This window comes from Anguilla anguilla, chromosome 7 (genome assembly GCF_013347855.1).
Source record: "Anguilla anguilla isolate fAngAng1 chromosome 7, fAngAng1.pri, whole genome shotgun sequence".
In the NCBI taxonomy this organism is placed as follows: domain Eukaryota; kingdom Metazoa; phylum Chordata; class Actinopteri; order Anguilliformes; family Anguillidae; genus Anguilla; species Anguilla anguilla.
This window is the reverse complement of record NC_049207.1, coordinates 33,173,068-33,185,431: the sequence shown is the minus strand read 5'-3', so window position 1 is coordinate 33,185,431 and position 12,364 is coordinate 33,173,068. Positions and strand designations below refer to the sequence as shown.

At 40.5% G+C, this 12,364-nt stretch overlaps 1 protein-coding gene across 3 annotated transcripts in view; it reads right to left on the bottom strand.

The window, feature by feature from the left end:
• Nucleotides 1-12,364, bottom strand: part of fgfrl1a (fibroblast growth factor receptor like 1a) — a 279,720-nt gene that overhangs the window by 136,034 nt on the left and 131,322 nt on the right. For all 3 annotated transcript variants that reach the window (XR_004766231.1, XM_035427000.1, XM_035427002.1), the window contains one exon: nt 7,308-7,580. Coding sequence is in view for 2 of the 3 variants with exons in the window: in XM_035427000.1 (XP_035282891.1) it covers nt 7,308-7,580 (273 nt within the window). In the remaining variant the exon portion in view is untranslated. The remainder of the gene's footprint in view (nt 1-7,307; nt 7,581-12,364) is intronic.

The following is a 12,364-nucleotide window of genomic DNA, read 5'->3' as shown; positions in this document are numbered from 1 at the left end:
GTAATGGAACCGCTTGGGATCATTCCACAATTAGGTTTGATGTATTTTGCCAAACTAAGAGGGCCCCATCTAACTCCAGGATTTTAAATTTTAGGTGTGCCTACTTTAAAAAGATGTGATCAGAATTATGTAAGGTAGACTGGGTGCAACTTCAAATTGCAGGACTGTGAACGAAAAGTTGGTCAGGTTCAAAAGGGTTATACTTGATGCACAGTGTAAATTCATTCCAAAGGTGTGGAAAAGTAAGTTGAAAAAGCAGTCTCCACAGTGGATGAATAAATCTATATGGAAGAGTTTGAGGAAAAAGAATAAACTGTTTAAGATTTTTAAGAAATGACAGTACTGAGAGTAATAAGGCTGAATATTGTAGTATGCGTGCTAAGGTTAAAAAAGAACTAAGGGTAGCCAAAAGGCTCTATGAAAGGCAAATTGCAAAAGATGCTAAAAGTAATCCTTAGCATTTCTTTCAATACTGTACTAGGAAAAGGAAAGTTAAAGAGGAAGTTAAGGGCATTAAAAAATACTGACGGAGCATTGCTTTATAAGAATACGGATATTACTGATGCCCTAAATGGCTACTTTGTTGAGAGTTTTACCAGAGAAGAGGTTACTAATAGACTGGAAGGCATATTCAATGCTCATAATGTCTTGGCATATATTGAGATAGGTGATAGGTTCCCAGTTTTATTTAGTGTATATATATATGTATATTATATGTAGTGTATTGTGTTTCCTTTTCATACCATACTGTGTCTGTAGTTTGCTTGCCTCTATGTCTAGCACCTCTGTAGCGTGTCTCCGTATAACACCTCTAGTGTCTGCGGCAAGGATGTCACATTCCTATGCTAAATGGCTGCGAGGGTTCCCAGGAAGGGACAAGACCATTTGTCTCCGGCCCGCCACTTAACTCAACCTTTTGATATGTATGACTGCAAACTGTATATCTAGACACCACACAGCGTGATCGGCAGAGATTCTCTCAGCGCAGCGCCCGAATGTGCTGGGTCTGTCTCTCCCTTGCGCATTGAATTAAACATCAAATCCTCTGAGGAAACTTTGTCAGCGTGTTCTTCATCGTCCTGCATTTGACTCCACGAATAAGGGCAAAATATCCTAACATAGGGGATATAGAAGTATTAGGTAAATTAGATAAACTAAAGACAAATAAAGCAGCAGGCCCTGATGGCATATACCCAAGGGTAATAAAGGAGTTAAGTGAGATCATTTTTAAACCACTGGCAAGTATTTTTAGACAGTCTTTAGTAACTGGAGAAATACCGAATGACTGGAAACAGGGTATTGTAATACCAATATATAAGAAAGGGGACCGTACTGATCCAGAAAACTACAGGCCTGTCAGTTTAACTTGCATCACATGAAAAATACTTGAATTATAGAAAAACTAGAATTATTTCTTGAAAATAATAACAACTTAAGGGATAGCCAACATGGTTTTTGCAAGGGAAACCATACCTGACAAACCTTTTGACATTCTTTGAGGAAGCTACGAAGTGTCTGGATGATAGCAGGGCTTATGATATTATATACTTAGATTTCCAAAAAGCATTTGATAAGGTACCACATGACAAACTCATTATCAAAATGAGGACATTAGGAATTACAGGAGGCATTTCAGAGTGGGTTCGGAACTGGTTATGGGATAGAACACCAAGACTCTTTTTACACTTGGTTTTAAAATGTGTCTTGGGCAATACAGTAGTGTAAACGCTAATGCGTCCTGATGCGTCCCCGACAAGGACGTAACAGGAAAATACGTCATCAATGCAGGACGTGGTGGTTGTTTTGCAAGTTGCAAATGACTTAGTCCTGCCAATCTCAACAGTTGGAATAGCCCGTACATGTATATTAGTTCTTGAAACATTTTTGTTTTCTTAGCTAGCCTGTGCGAAATAAATCTGGCGCTCGTCTGGCGACCTTCTAGCGGAAATGACGTAGGCAGTAACGAAATCTGAACATAAGTGGTCAGCTGAACACCTTGGAGACGCATGATAGACACAGGTGTGAACGGCGATGTGTCTCGGCTGTCCACTTGTGTCCGGATCACCGACACACATTTTTAAACCAAGTGTAAACAGGGTAAAAGGGTAGTAGTATGAGGGATCTTATCTGAGCAGGGTATTGTGGGAAGTGGAGTTCCACAGGGATCGGTGCTGGGTCCACTGCTCTTCCTCATTTACATAAATGACCTTGACACGGACATTGAAAGTACACTAGTTAAATTTGCAGATGATTACAAAACTGGGAGGTTTAGCCAACAGTTTGGAATGTACTAAAATAACCCAAGAAGATTTAAACAGAATCCAAAAGTGGGCAGAAACCTGGAAAATGAAATTCAATATAACTAAATGTAAAGTTCTACATGTGGGGAATAAAAACATAGGGCAGGATTACTTTATGGGTGGTACAAAATAGAATGTGCACATGTAGAAAAAGACTTGGGAGTAATAGTTGATGAAAGCCTATCAGGGTGTGGTCAATGTGCTGTAGCAGTAAAAAAAAAAAAAGCACATTGGACAGGACAGGGTGCTGGGATACATAGCCAGGAGTATTGAGTATAATGAGAGTATTATGTGCAGTTCTGGGGACGTACTAAAAGAAAGATATAGAGGCGCTGGAAAAGGTCCAAAGACGGGCAACCAGATTGATTCCGGGTAAAAAAGATAAGTGTTATGAGAAGGCTTGAGATGCTTGGACTTTTCAAGCTTAGTAAAAGGAGACTTAGGGGAGATTTGATTGAGGCTTTTAAATATATTAAAGGGATTAACAAAATGAAATACAGGAAATTATTCAAGTTGAGTTCGGTTAGCAGAACAAGGGGGCATAAATTGGCAAAGGGTAAATTTCACACAGATATTAGGAAATATTTTTTCACACAGAGAGTGGTCAATGTGTGGAATAGCTTGCCTGGACATGTAGTGGAGGCAGAAACATTGGGGGTATTCAAGGCCCGGCTTGATAAAGTGTTAGATACTACCTAGCTTTTAGGTAAACTAAGCATTAAGTACAGTTTAGTGGTAGGAATAGACAAGCAGTTTTGGGCTGAATGGCCTGTTCTCGTCTTACGACGTTATGTTATGTTATCAGTGAGGGTAATAAGTGTGTCCCTAATAACATAGTCATCATAATTTGGGAATATTAAGCATCAGAACATCCATTCTTATGATAATAAACATGCAGGAAAGAACAGCACCGATCCATCAACACTACGTAACTATGTTGGAACAAACTACCTCTCCTGCAGATAACCCCTCGTCCTGGATGCTGATAAAGACATTGTACTGGTGCACATGTCACATTGCTCTAAGGCTATGATACAATCAGTGTGGTGCTCTTCCCTTTTCCCAGAATGCCCTGACGTCTCAGCTGGAGTTTTGGATGAGGGTGCCTTATATGTTGCTTCTTTGTTCTCCAGTATATAGGGCACCTGGAAATGGTGTAAGATAAACTAAAACCTGTAGAAAGTATTTGGCTAAAAGTACCTCACAATTATAAGTCAGCGGTCACATACTTGGTTTGTTTTTAAGTGCTTGTGCACTTTTCAACAAACATTAACAAAATATTAACATCAATACTAAGCCTTACATAGATATACTGTACCTATTAAATACTAACCATAAAATATAAGGCAGTTTTTCAAAGAACAGGCAATCCCCCTAGTGGTCGGCACGCCAGCATGCCTAGATTGCTCTACTCAGAAATTAATTGCTCCTGCAACAAACTATGAGTTGAAAACAGAAACCCTTGCCCTCCGTATTCCCAATATATGGCACTACTTTTGGTATCAGCCATTTTATAGTGTGTCCCATATGAGAAACAAAATTGTAGTACACTTTATATTAAACTACATCTGCCCCACAATGCACTGAAAAATGTAGGGTACAAGCTCTGTACAAAATCCTACAATACACTGCAGTAGGGCTTTTAAGGTAGCTACTTGTATAAATGCAAGTCGTCCATAGTTATGGCAAATCATGAATTATATTTGCATATTCGATACAAAAAAATCACCAATTTTCGTTAGTGTGCCAAGTGTAACGTTAACGGTTTTTCTCCGGAGAAGCTGCTTGCTAGCTGAAAAGCTAGCTAATCTCGGTAGCAGTGCAACTCAAGCAAAACATAATCTTCGGTCCATGATAAAGGATTTTTTGAATGGTATATTGCTATACATTTGGTCGATGCCAAGATGAATGAATATTCAACCGAGAATTTCATATATGCACGTACAGATTATATTTGAAAAATATTTTATTAGAACGCAACTTGCGACAGATATTCAAAAGATAGAAGCGGTGCAGGGTTATGAGTCCCAAACCAAGTGTTTGTTCTGCCGCTCACTACCTATGTAGTGTGCTACATACTTTCCACTATATAGGGACTAGTCAATGACTGAACAAGTTAGTCATTTGGGATGCAGCCTCTGTGTTCTATTTTCATTATTAGACAATATACGATAACTATGCCGAATACAGAGTTTCGCAGAGCCACCATTGTCGCACCAGTCGTTTATATACCAGCACCACCTCCCTGCAGTCTCATCTGCAACTACACCCTCACCCATTAGAAAATTGGACAATAGTGTCTATCTGGGCATTCATATAAATATTCTTTCAGCACTAAAAACCGTACTCCGTCATAGCAACAAGATAAACCCAACAATAGCCCTAAGATATTCCAATACAGCAGTGAAAACACTGCTCACTGAATAATGAAATTAAAAAGACAAATTATTATAAAATGATACCATGTCATTTTACAGTCAATATCTGGGACTAAATATGGAATACATATACAACCTTACCATTGACTTTATGCATAGGGATGTCCCTTTTGAGACTGAGTGGTCTTATATTGTCTTGGACATTCCGTTTGTGAATATACGCTCACTTGTGACGCCTGGGTACCTTCCAAAATAGTTGCACGTAATACCACACATGCTGTTTACGGCGTTGTCACCCTTTGCAGTATAATCTGGCTTGAATGACAATTAATGGATTCAACAGGTGACAGTATAAGCTTTCTAACAATGTATAAAATGTCTAATTTTACTTTTGAAATAGTGCCTTATAAACCTGCGCAACTGAAAGTTGTGAATCATCTTTGCCACCTTATGCATTCACTCTGTGGTAGCAGTAAAAAACACTGCACCTGGCAAAATGTTATTGATCAGTTTCATCTTATTTTGTGTAATATTATTATTATTGAGGACTTCTGAGAATAGCTAAGCCATATGTTTTCTGATAGACCTAGCTGACATAGTTTTATGGATTAAATCACAATACGAGAACGACAGCATTGATTCTCTGTCTCTGTCTTTATCTATTGAACACAGATATCATTTCATCATCGCTATGTAAGTATTACTGCTCAAAATATGTTGGTTATATACGTTATTTTTGAAACTGAGTGTCTTTAGACAGGTCAGTGGTATTTTATAATGAGGATATTTCACACTGTAACGAAGCGTTCGCTGGTAGCTCAGTAGTTGTTTGTGTTGCACTGGATATGATGTGAAAGCTGGAACATCGCCAAAAAGTGGTGGATGGTTGAATATTGTTTTACTGTCACCCCATCCTCATACAAGAAAACATTACATACTGTAGAGTACAGAAAAACATATTACAGTTAATGACTACACATTTAGGTACTTTACCACATTGTGTGACAATGTGTTTGCATTATTAATCAATGTTTCATCTTAAACCTTCATAAGGGGCGCATGTATATGCTTTGTAATGGACAAAAAGCATTTTAATCATTTTGGAGAGATTTTGGATATGTTTCAGGACCCCAAGATATTTTAGACCACTGTACTAATGGAAAGTCAGTAAGTCCTACTTGATCATGATGCAACAGTGAGTTTCTTCAGCGAAAACAGTTGATTTGTAGTGAAATACATGATTATGTTGTGATTTACAGTAATGCATAATTTAGACATTTTGGATAAATTTGGAGACACTGGGTACACTGCTTACTTTTTGCTTCATAGAGTAGTTCTACATATCCTCCCTTAGATTTTACGTGCTCGTGATCGAGGAGTTCTTTTATCCAAAACATGTATAGTTTAACCTGTTTTATAAATGGGATCTCTTAGTATTTCATCGCAAACTAAAAAAGAGCTAATTCATTTTTGCTTTTTTGCCTAGACAATTGCATTTCTGGCACTTTAGTTTATATTACAATTTAGGAATAAATAATCTAGTTAGTATTGTACAAATGTCTTGCTTTATTTAAGCCATTGTTCAAATCTCTGTGACGCTCACATCTGGAGTTACAAAGCTTTAAATAGGGTACCCCCTAAATCAGGGGTGGCCAACCCTGGTCCTGGGGAGCCGCAGGGTCTGCTGGTTTTTGTTTTCACCTTAAATACAGCAACCACTTAGACTGAAGAAACCAGGTGAGGTGAGTTAACTGTGTAATCAACTGCTATAATTGATCAATTAAGTGCAGAGTAAAAACTAAAACCAGCAGACCCTGTGGCTCTCCAGGACCTGGGTTGGCCACCCCTGCCCTAAATGGACAAGGATTGGCCAGATTTGGCATGTGCATGAGGGGTTAAAGTGTGATGTAGTAATATCTCTTTAGATAGCCACTGATTAATACATTACTGACTGTATTGCAATGCCCATTCTAAGATTTACATTGCTCATTCTTGAAAAGTCTCACTTCAGACAGTTAATGGATGCCAAGACAACTGATGAGGTAATGTGTTAAAGCATTTGTTGACGATCACAAGTTACTGTATTTCGGCCAGTCAGCATCTGTGTTAAAACAGGCCCTGAATATCAACAAATTAATAACAACCAATTTGTAGGTGTTAATATTTTTTTTGCTGCGACTGCAGCTCTATAGCTGTCTGTCGGTCGATCAATTAGTTGGTCGGATGGTCGGGTGGGCGGTTGGTACACAAAAAGTGTCCCACCCCATAGCAGCCACAGTTTTCGCCCCAGGAGGCTGAAATTTGGCATGGACGTTGGTCATGACCGAAGGTAGAGCTGAGTAACTTTCAAGGCCGATTGACTTAGAGGGGGCGTGGCGATGGGTGTGGCCTACCACAAAAAGGCGCATAAATCCTGAATGGATTCACAGATTTGCACAAGATTTTGTGGAAATGCTGGTCATGAGCCAAAGAAGAGGTCACGTGTTTGTGTGAGAGTGTGTGCGTGGATGCATGCACACACGGATGCATGCACGTGTGCGGTGCAGCTATTGGGGATTCGTGCTTGTCTTAAGTATTACTTAACTGGTAATTCATAGGCCTCTAATAAAGTGCAAATTCTGGTTCTCACCAATGACAATGAGGGTATAGTTTATGTTGACACTGCCAAAACCATTGGTGGCCTTGCAGACAAAGGTTCCAGCATCCTCTGCCTCCACCTCCTTGATCTTCAGACCCTGGGGAAGGACGCGGAATCGCATCCAGCCGCTGTGTATGTTGCGTCCATCTTTTGTCCACATGATGAGGGGAGGCGGGTCGCCCTCTACAGGACATGGCAGCTTCATGGTGCGTCCGATTCGCACTGTCTGCCGATGTGCGATTTTCTCCGCCACCCGTGGGGGACCTAGGAGAGATAAAGCATATGTTGTTTAGCTCACCATTCCCTATGAACCCATCTGCGATTTATGGCCTGACCACACTCAACCTGCCTGATCTCATCTGATCTCGGAAGGTAAGTGGGACCTCACCTTGCCCATACCAAGATAGGTTTAAATCCCGGTTCAGCGATTGCAGTTGTAGCTAGGTACACAACCGGTAATGCTTGAGTAAGCATTCACTAATAAATGGATCAAATGTATGCGAACCCTGCCCTGGAGGAATAAATCCATAAACATGCACAAGAGCACAGAAGTTCATAGTGTTGGCAGGCATGTACACAGTCTGTAACACGCACACCCACACACACACACACACAAATGATCCATGTGGATTGTAGGTATCATGGCCTAAAAAAGACATAAACTTCAAAGCCCATATGTCCACCTCAGTGACTCATTTAACCAAGCCCCCTACCACAGCTTTCCTGTTACAGTAATGGCTTACTGTAAATTTGAAACGCGCAACCTTCAATAAAACGGAGGTTGCCGTTGTTTCGCTCACTCTGTTCCATTTTCCTCTCCCTGGACTCGCCACCCTTCTCTCGTCAGTCCACATGCCAGGAAGAGTTTGCAAGGCCTGCAACGGAGCTAGGTGCATATAACTTCGACTACTGGCTGCAGAAGGAACAAGGCACTCCGAAGCGCTCCTATGATTATCAGTGGTCGAAGAACCAGGAAAGCCACGCACAACCGGCGCATACTGCAGAGTGAGTCCCACGAAGCAAGCGACCTGCTAGCAGAGGATCCAGCTGCGTGTTTTGGATGCAGAAAAGGGCGAACAACGCATTTTAACAACCAACTTAAAGCAAAGGATACCCAAGTAAGGATGTAACTCTGGGCTTAGCATAATTAGCGACTGACCGAATGTAGCCACATTCATGATTGGATGTACGATGCTAACGGTTATTGTGTTTTAATGATAAATGTAAACGTTCTGTATGTTCGGTTGGCTCTAAGCCATCCACCGCGCTGCATTAGTTTTAATACATGGCATGCACAGAACATATCTTGCATGTGATTTATTTTAATTACTAACTGGTCTTAACCCCGCATGTTGATCTCGTAAAACATGCACCCATAGCCATATAGCCAGTATCCTTCATGTGTTTGGTACGCTTCACGCGCCATTGTTTTTTCACTAGCTTTGTCTAGATTCAAAAACCCCACCATTCATACTCCATCTTGTTCCTTTGGTTTCTATTAACACATGTCCGCGGTACAGAACCCCCACGTAGGAGAACATCCAACACTCATCACTTACATACACACACGCGCACACACAACACCTACACGCACGTGCACTCACATAGTTTATTACATCTTGGTAGAGAATTGTGCTTTGCCCTTTTCGGTACTTTGTGTTTAATAAACTTCATTATATTTACACGGTTGTCTGTATTTATATTACTCTTGTGTTGAATTGAGTCAGCCGCTGCTAATCCAAAGAACTTAATCAATGCCTTCACCTCTTAACTAAATCATTTATATTAATTTAGTATTAGCTGAATGTATTATATTATGATTTGGTTAAGTTTGACTATAATGTGTAATTTTAATAATAATTAATTTAAATATTAATTTGAATTGCCAATTTATAGTTTGTATACTTAATGTATGAGACTGATTATTATATGCTGGCACCACCTGTGAGGATATTGATGTATATCTTCCACAGTTTGGTGCCCCACTATGAGAAGTAGCGGCATGTCCCCTACAGGATGCATAACATTTATATTCAGTCCACACACACCACATTCCTGTAGTGATCCAGATCAATGCTGTCCATTGCTCCACCTTTCAATTGCTTTCACATTTTAGTGATCTAACTACTCAGCTAAATTCACAACCAATCACTTATGTTTGGGTGTCCCATTACCCATTTGACAAGCCCCACCAACTTTTTAAGGAGACACCCACAGGAGAACAAACCACAGCTACTGTTATGACTTAACTATTCAGCCACTGGAGCTAAACTGTTGGCAAATCACCTCAGTATGTACAGTGACATGCATGCCACAAGCCACATGGTTTAGAAACTCAACATCATTATATGATTAAATCACATAAGTGCACGCATTACTCAGTGAATCAGACAGATGTGTGTTTGCTGGTTGGAGTGACTCTCAAGCTATATCCAAACAGAAAGTTCAATAGAATAGTAAAGCATCAAGCAGCACCATTATAAATTTGTATTTTGCTGTGGTTGAACACTTTAATCTTAGGAAAAACCATTTCAAAAAATATTCTACTGGGCAGAATAGCTGAGGGGAAACAAATGTGATATAACTAACACCAGGCTTTGGTCCTCTTTCCATTGGTGGAGTTTCCGCTGTACAGTCAAAACAAAAATTTTGTGGCCCCAAAATCCACTTCCCGCAATGGGAATGTGGGGAATCTGTCCACTTCAAAGCAGAGCACCCCTGCCAGCGTGCACAGGACAAGGTTATGCAGGTTGGGGCTTCTGACACACATCTCTATTCAAGTGGGGAGCAGGCCAGCCTATTTATCCATCAATCAATCAATCAAATTTTATTTATATAGCGTATTTTACAACAGTTGTCACAATACGCTTTACAGACAGCCCTAGCCTAAACCCCCACAGGAGCAAGCCTAAGGCAACAGTGGCAAGGAAAAACTCCCTGTGGCAGATGGGGAGAAACCTTGGAAGGAACCAGGCTCAAGGGGGAAACCCATCCTCCTCTGGTCGGCTCAGGGTGCCGACTGCATGTCAGCCAGTTTATGCAGAAGATATGATAAGTGATGTGGCTCAGATGATGGGTGGGGCCAGGTGGCGGTGATGGGGAACAGCAGGTGGCGGCAGATGTGGGCAGGGTGGAGGCAATGACGATCTTCATCTTCAGTTTCAACCATACTGACCATCTGGGGCTTGCCATACCAAGCTGTTCTGACTAATGTGCTTGTAAACCCCACGGTATGATTTTGGCAGAATGAGAACCAAATAAGAAATAATAAATAAAATGTACTTTTTTTCTTTTGGGAAAAAAAACAGGACCTAAGTTTAGAGACATATCCTACAAGGCCAAAAGTATGTGGACACCCCTTCTAATTAAAGGTTTTGTCTACTTCAGCCACACCCATTGCTAACAGGTGCACAAAATCAAGCATACAGCTATAGAGAAATATTGGCAGTAAAATAGGCCATACAGAAGAGCTCAGTGACTTCCAACGTGGCACTGTCATAGGATGCCAGTGATGAATCATGCTTGACTACCTGCCAGTCAGACGGACACATCTGGGTTTGGCGAATGCCAGGAGAATGCTGCCTGCCCAAATTCATAGTGCCAACTGTAAAGTCATGGTCTGTGGCTGTTATTCACGGTTTGGGCTAGGCCCCTTCCATAGAATTGTGAGCTTCCAACTTTGTGGCAACAGTTTGGGGAACGCCCTTTCTGGTTTCAGCTAGACAATGCTCCCGTGCACGAAGCGAGGTACATAAAGAAATGGTTTGGCGAGTTTGGTGTTGAAGAACTTGATTGATCTACACAGCCCTGACCGCAACCCCATCAAATATCTGAATTGGAACGCCGACTGCAAGCCAGGCCTTATCACCCAACATCAGTGCCCGACCTCACTAATGCTCTTGTGGCTCTTGAAAGCCATGTTCCAGAAGAGCGGAGGCTGTTATAGCAGCAAAAGGGGTACCAACTCCAAATTAATGCCCATGGTTTTGGAATGATATGTTCAACAAGCACACGTGTGTGATGTTCAGGGGTCCACATATTTTTGACCATGTAGTATAGTATTTACTCAATCAAGGTTTTTTTTTTCTACAACACTACTTTTGAAAATTAAAGAACAACATGGCTGATCAGCATTCTAAAACATGTAATAATGACCTATTTGGTGTGGTTTCAATGTCACAATGTTAGCTAACAAGGTAATAGCCGATTCTATCCTAGGAGCTTATTACCAAATAGTTCAATGCTCCTATATTGTGACTAGCTAGCAAATAAACTGTCAAGCTTTGTAAAAAGAAAAAATAATTAATTAATAATTATTGCTATATATATATATATATATATATATATAGCAATAACTACTATCAAACAGTTTAAGAGCACAGATTATTTCATGACACTTATTGACTAAAATTGGTTCATCAACGAGACAACAGTCTTTTCCTTGTTAGAAAATGGCACTATCACCACTTGCTTTTCAATGCCAAAATAAAATTTTTAAAAAACCTTGTCGATGTTTCATCTGCACTGCAAAAAATGTACTACTCCTCCAGCTACAAAATTGTATGTAACTTATTATAATGCATTATTTAGCTTAATTTAGGTTCTTTGGATTACAAATTCTAAGCAACCCCCCCCCCCCCCCCCCCCCCCGTTTTTGGTGACCTGTCCCCGGCTGGAGATGTCCCCAGAAATGTCCCCGTTTTTAACTGTGCGTTAAAAACAGACAGCAAAGTGAAATAATATTTTACGTGGCAAGAAAGACCAGGCAGCAGAGCCTACCGGTTGACGTCTCAATCGTGTTGTGCTTGTTTTGGTCAACGGAGAGGGCTATAACAACTTCATATCACTCTTCTTCTTCTACTTGCTTGCGCTAGTTTTAGAGAAAACTGCTGTGGAAAACTCGGCCAGAAGCTAGCAAGTGTCCACAACATCACCACAAACGTATTTTCAAGCCAGGTAAGTTACAATTGTTTGAGATACTAGCTAGTGATATAATGTCACTATTTATTATATAGATAGATGATCTGCTCTATAAGGTTTTAAATAGG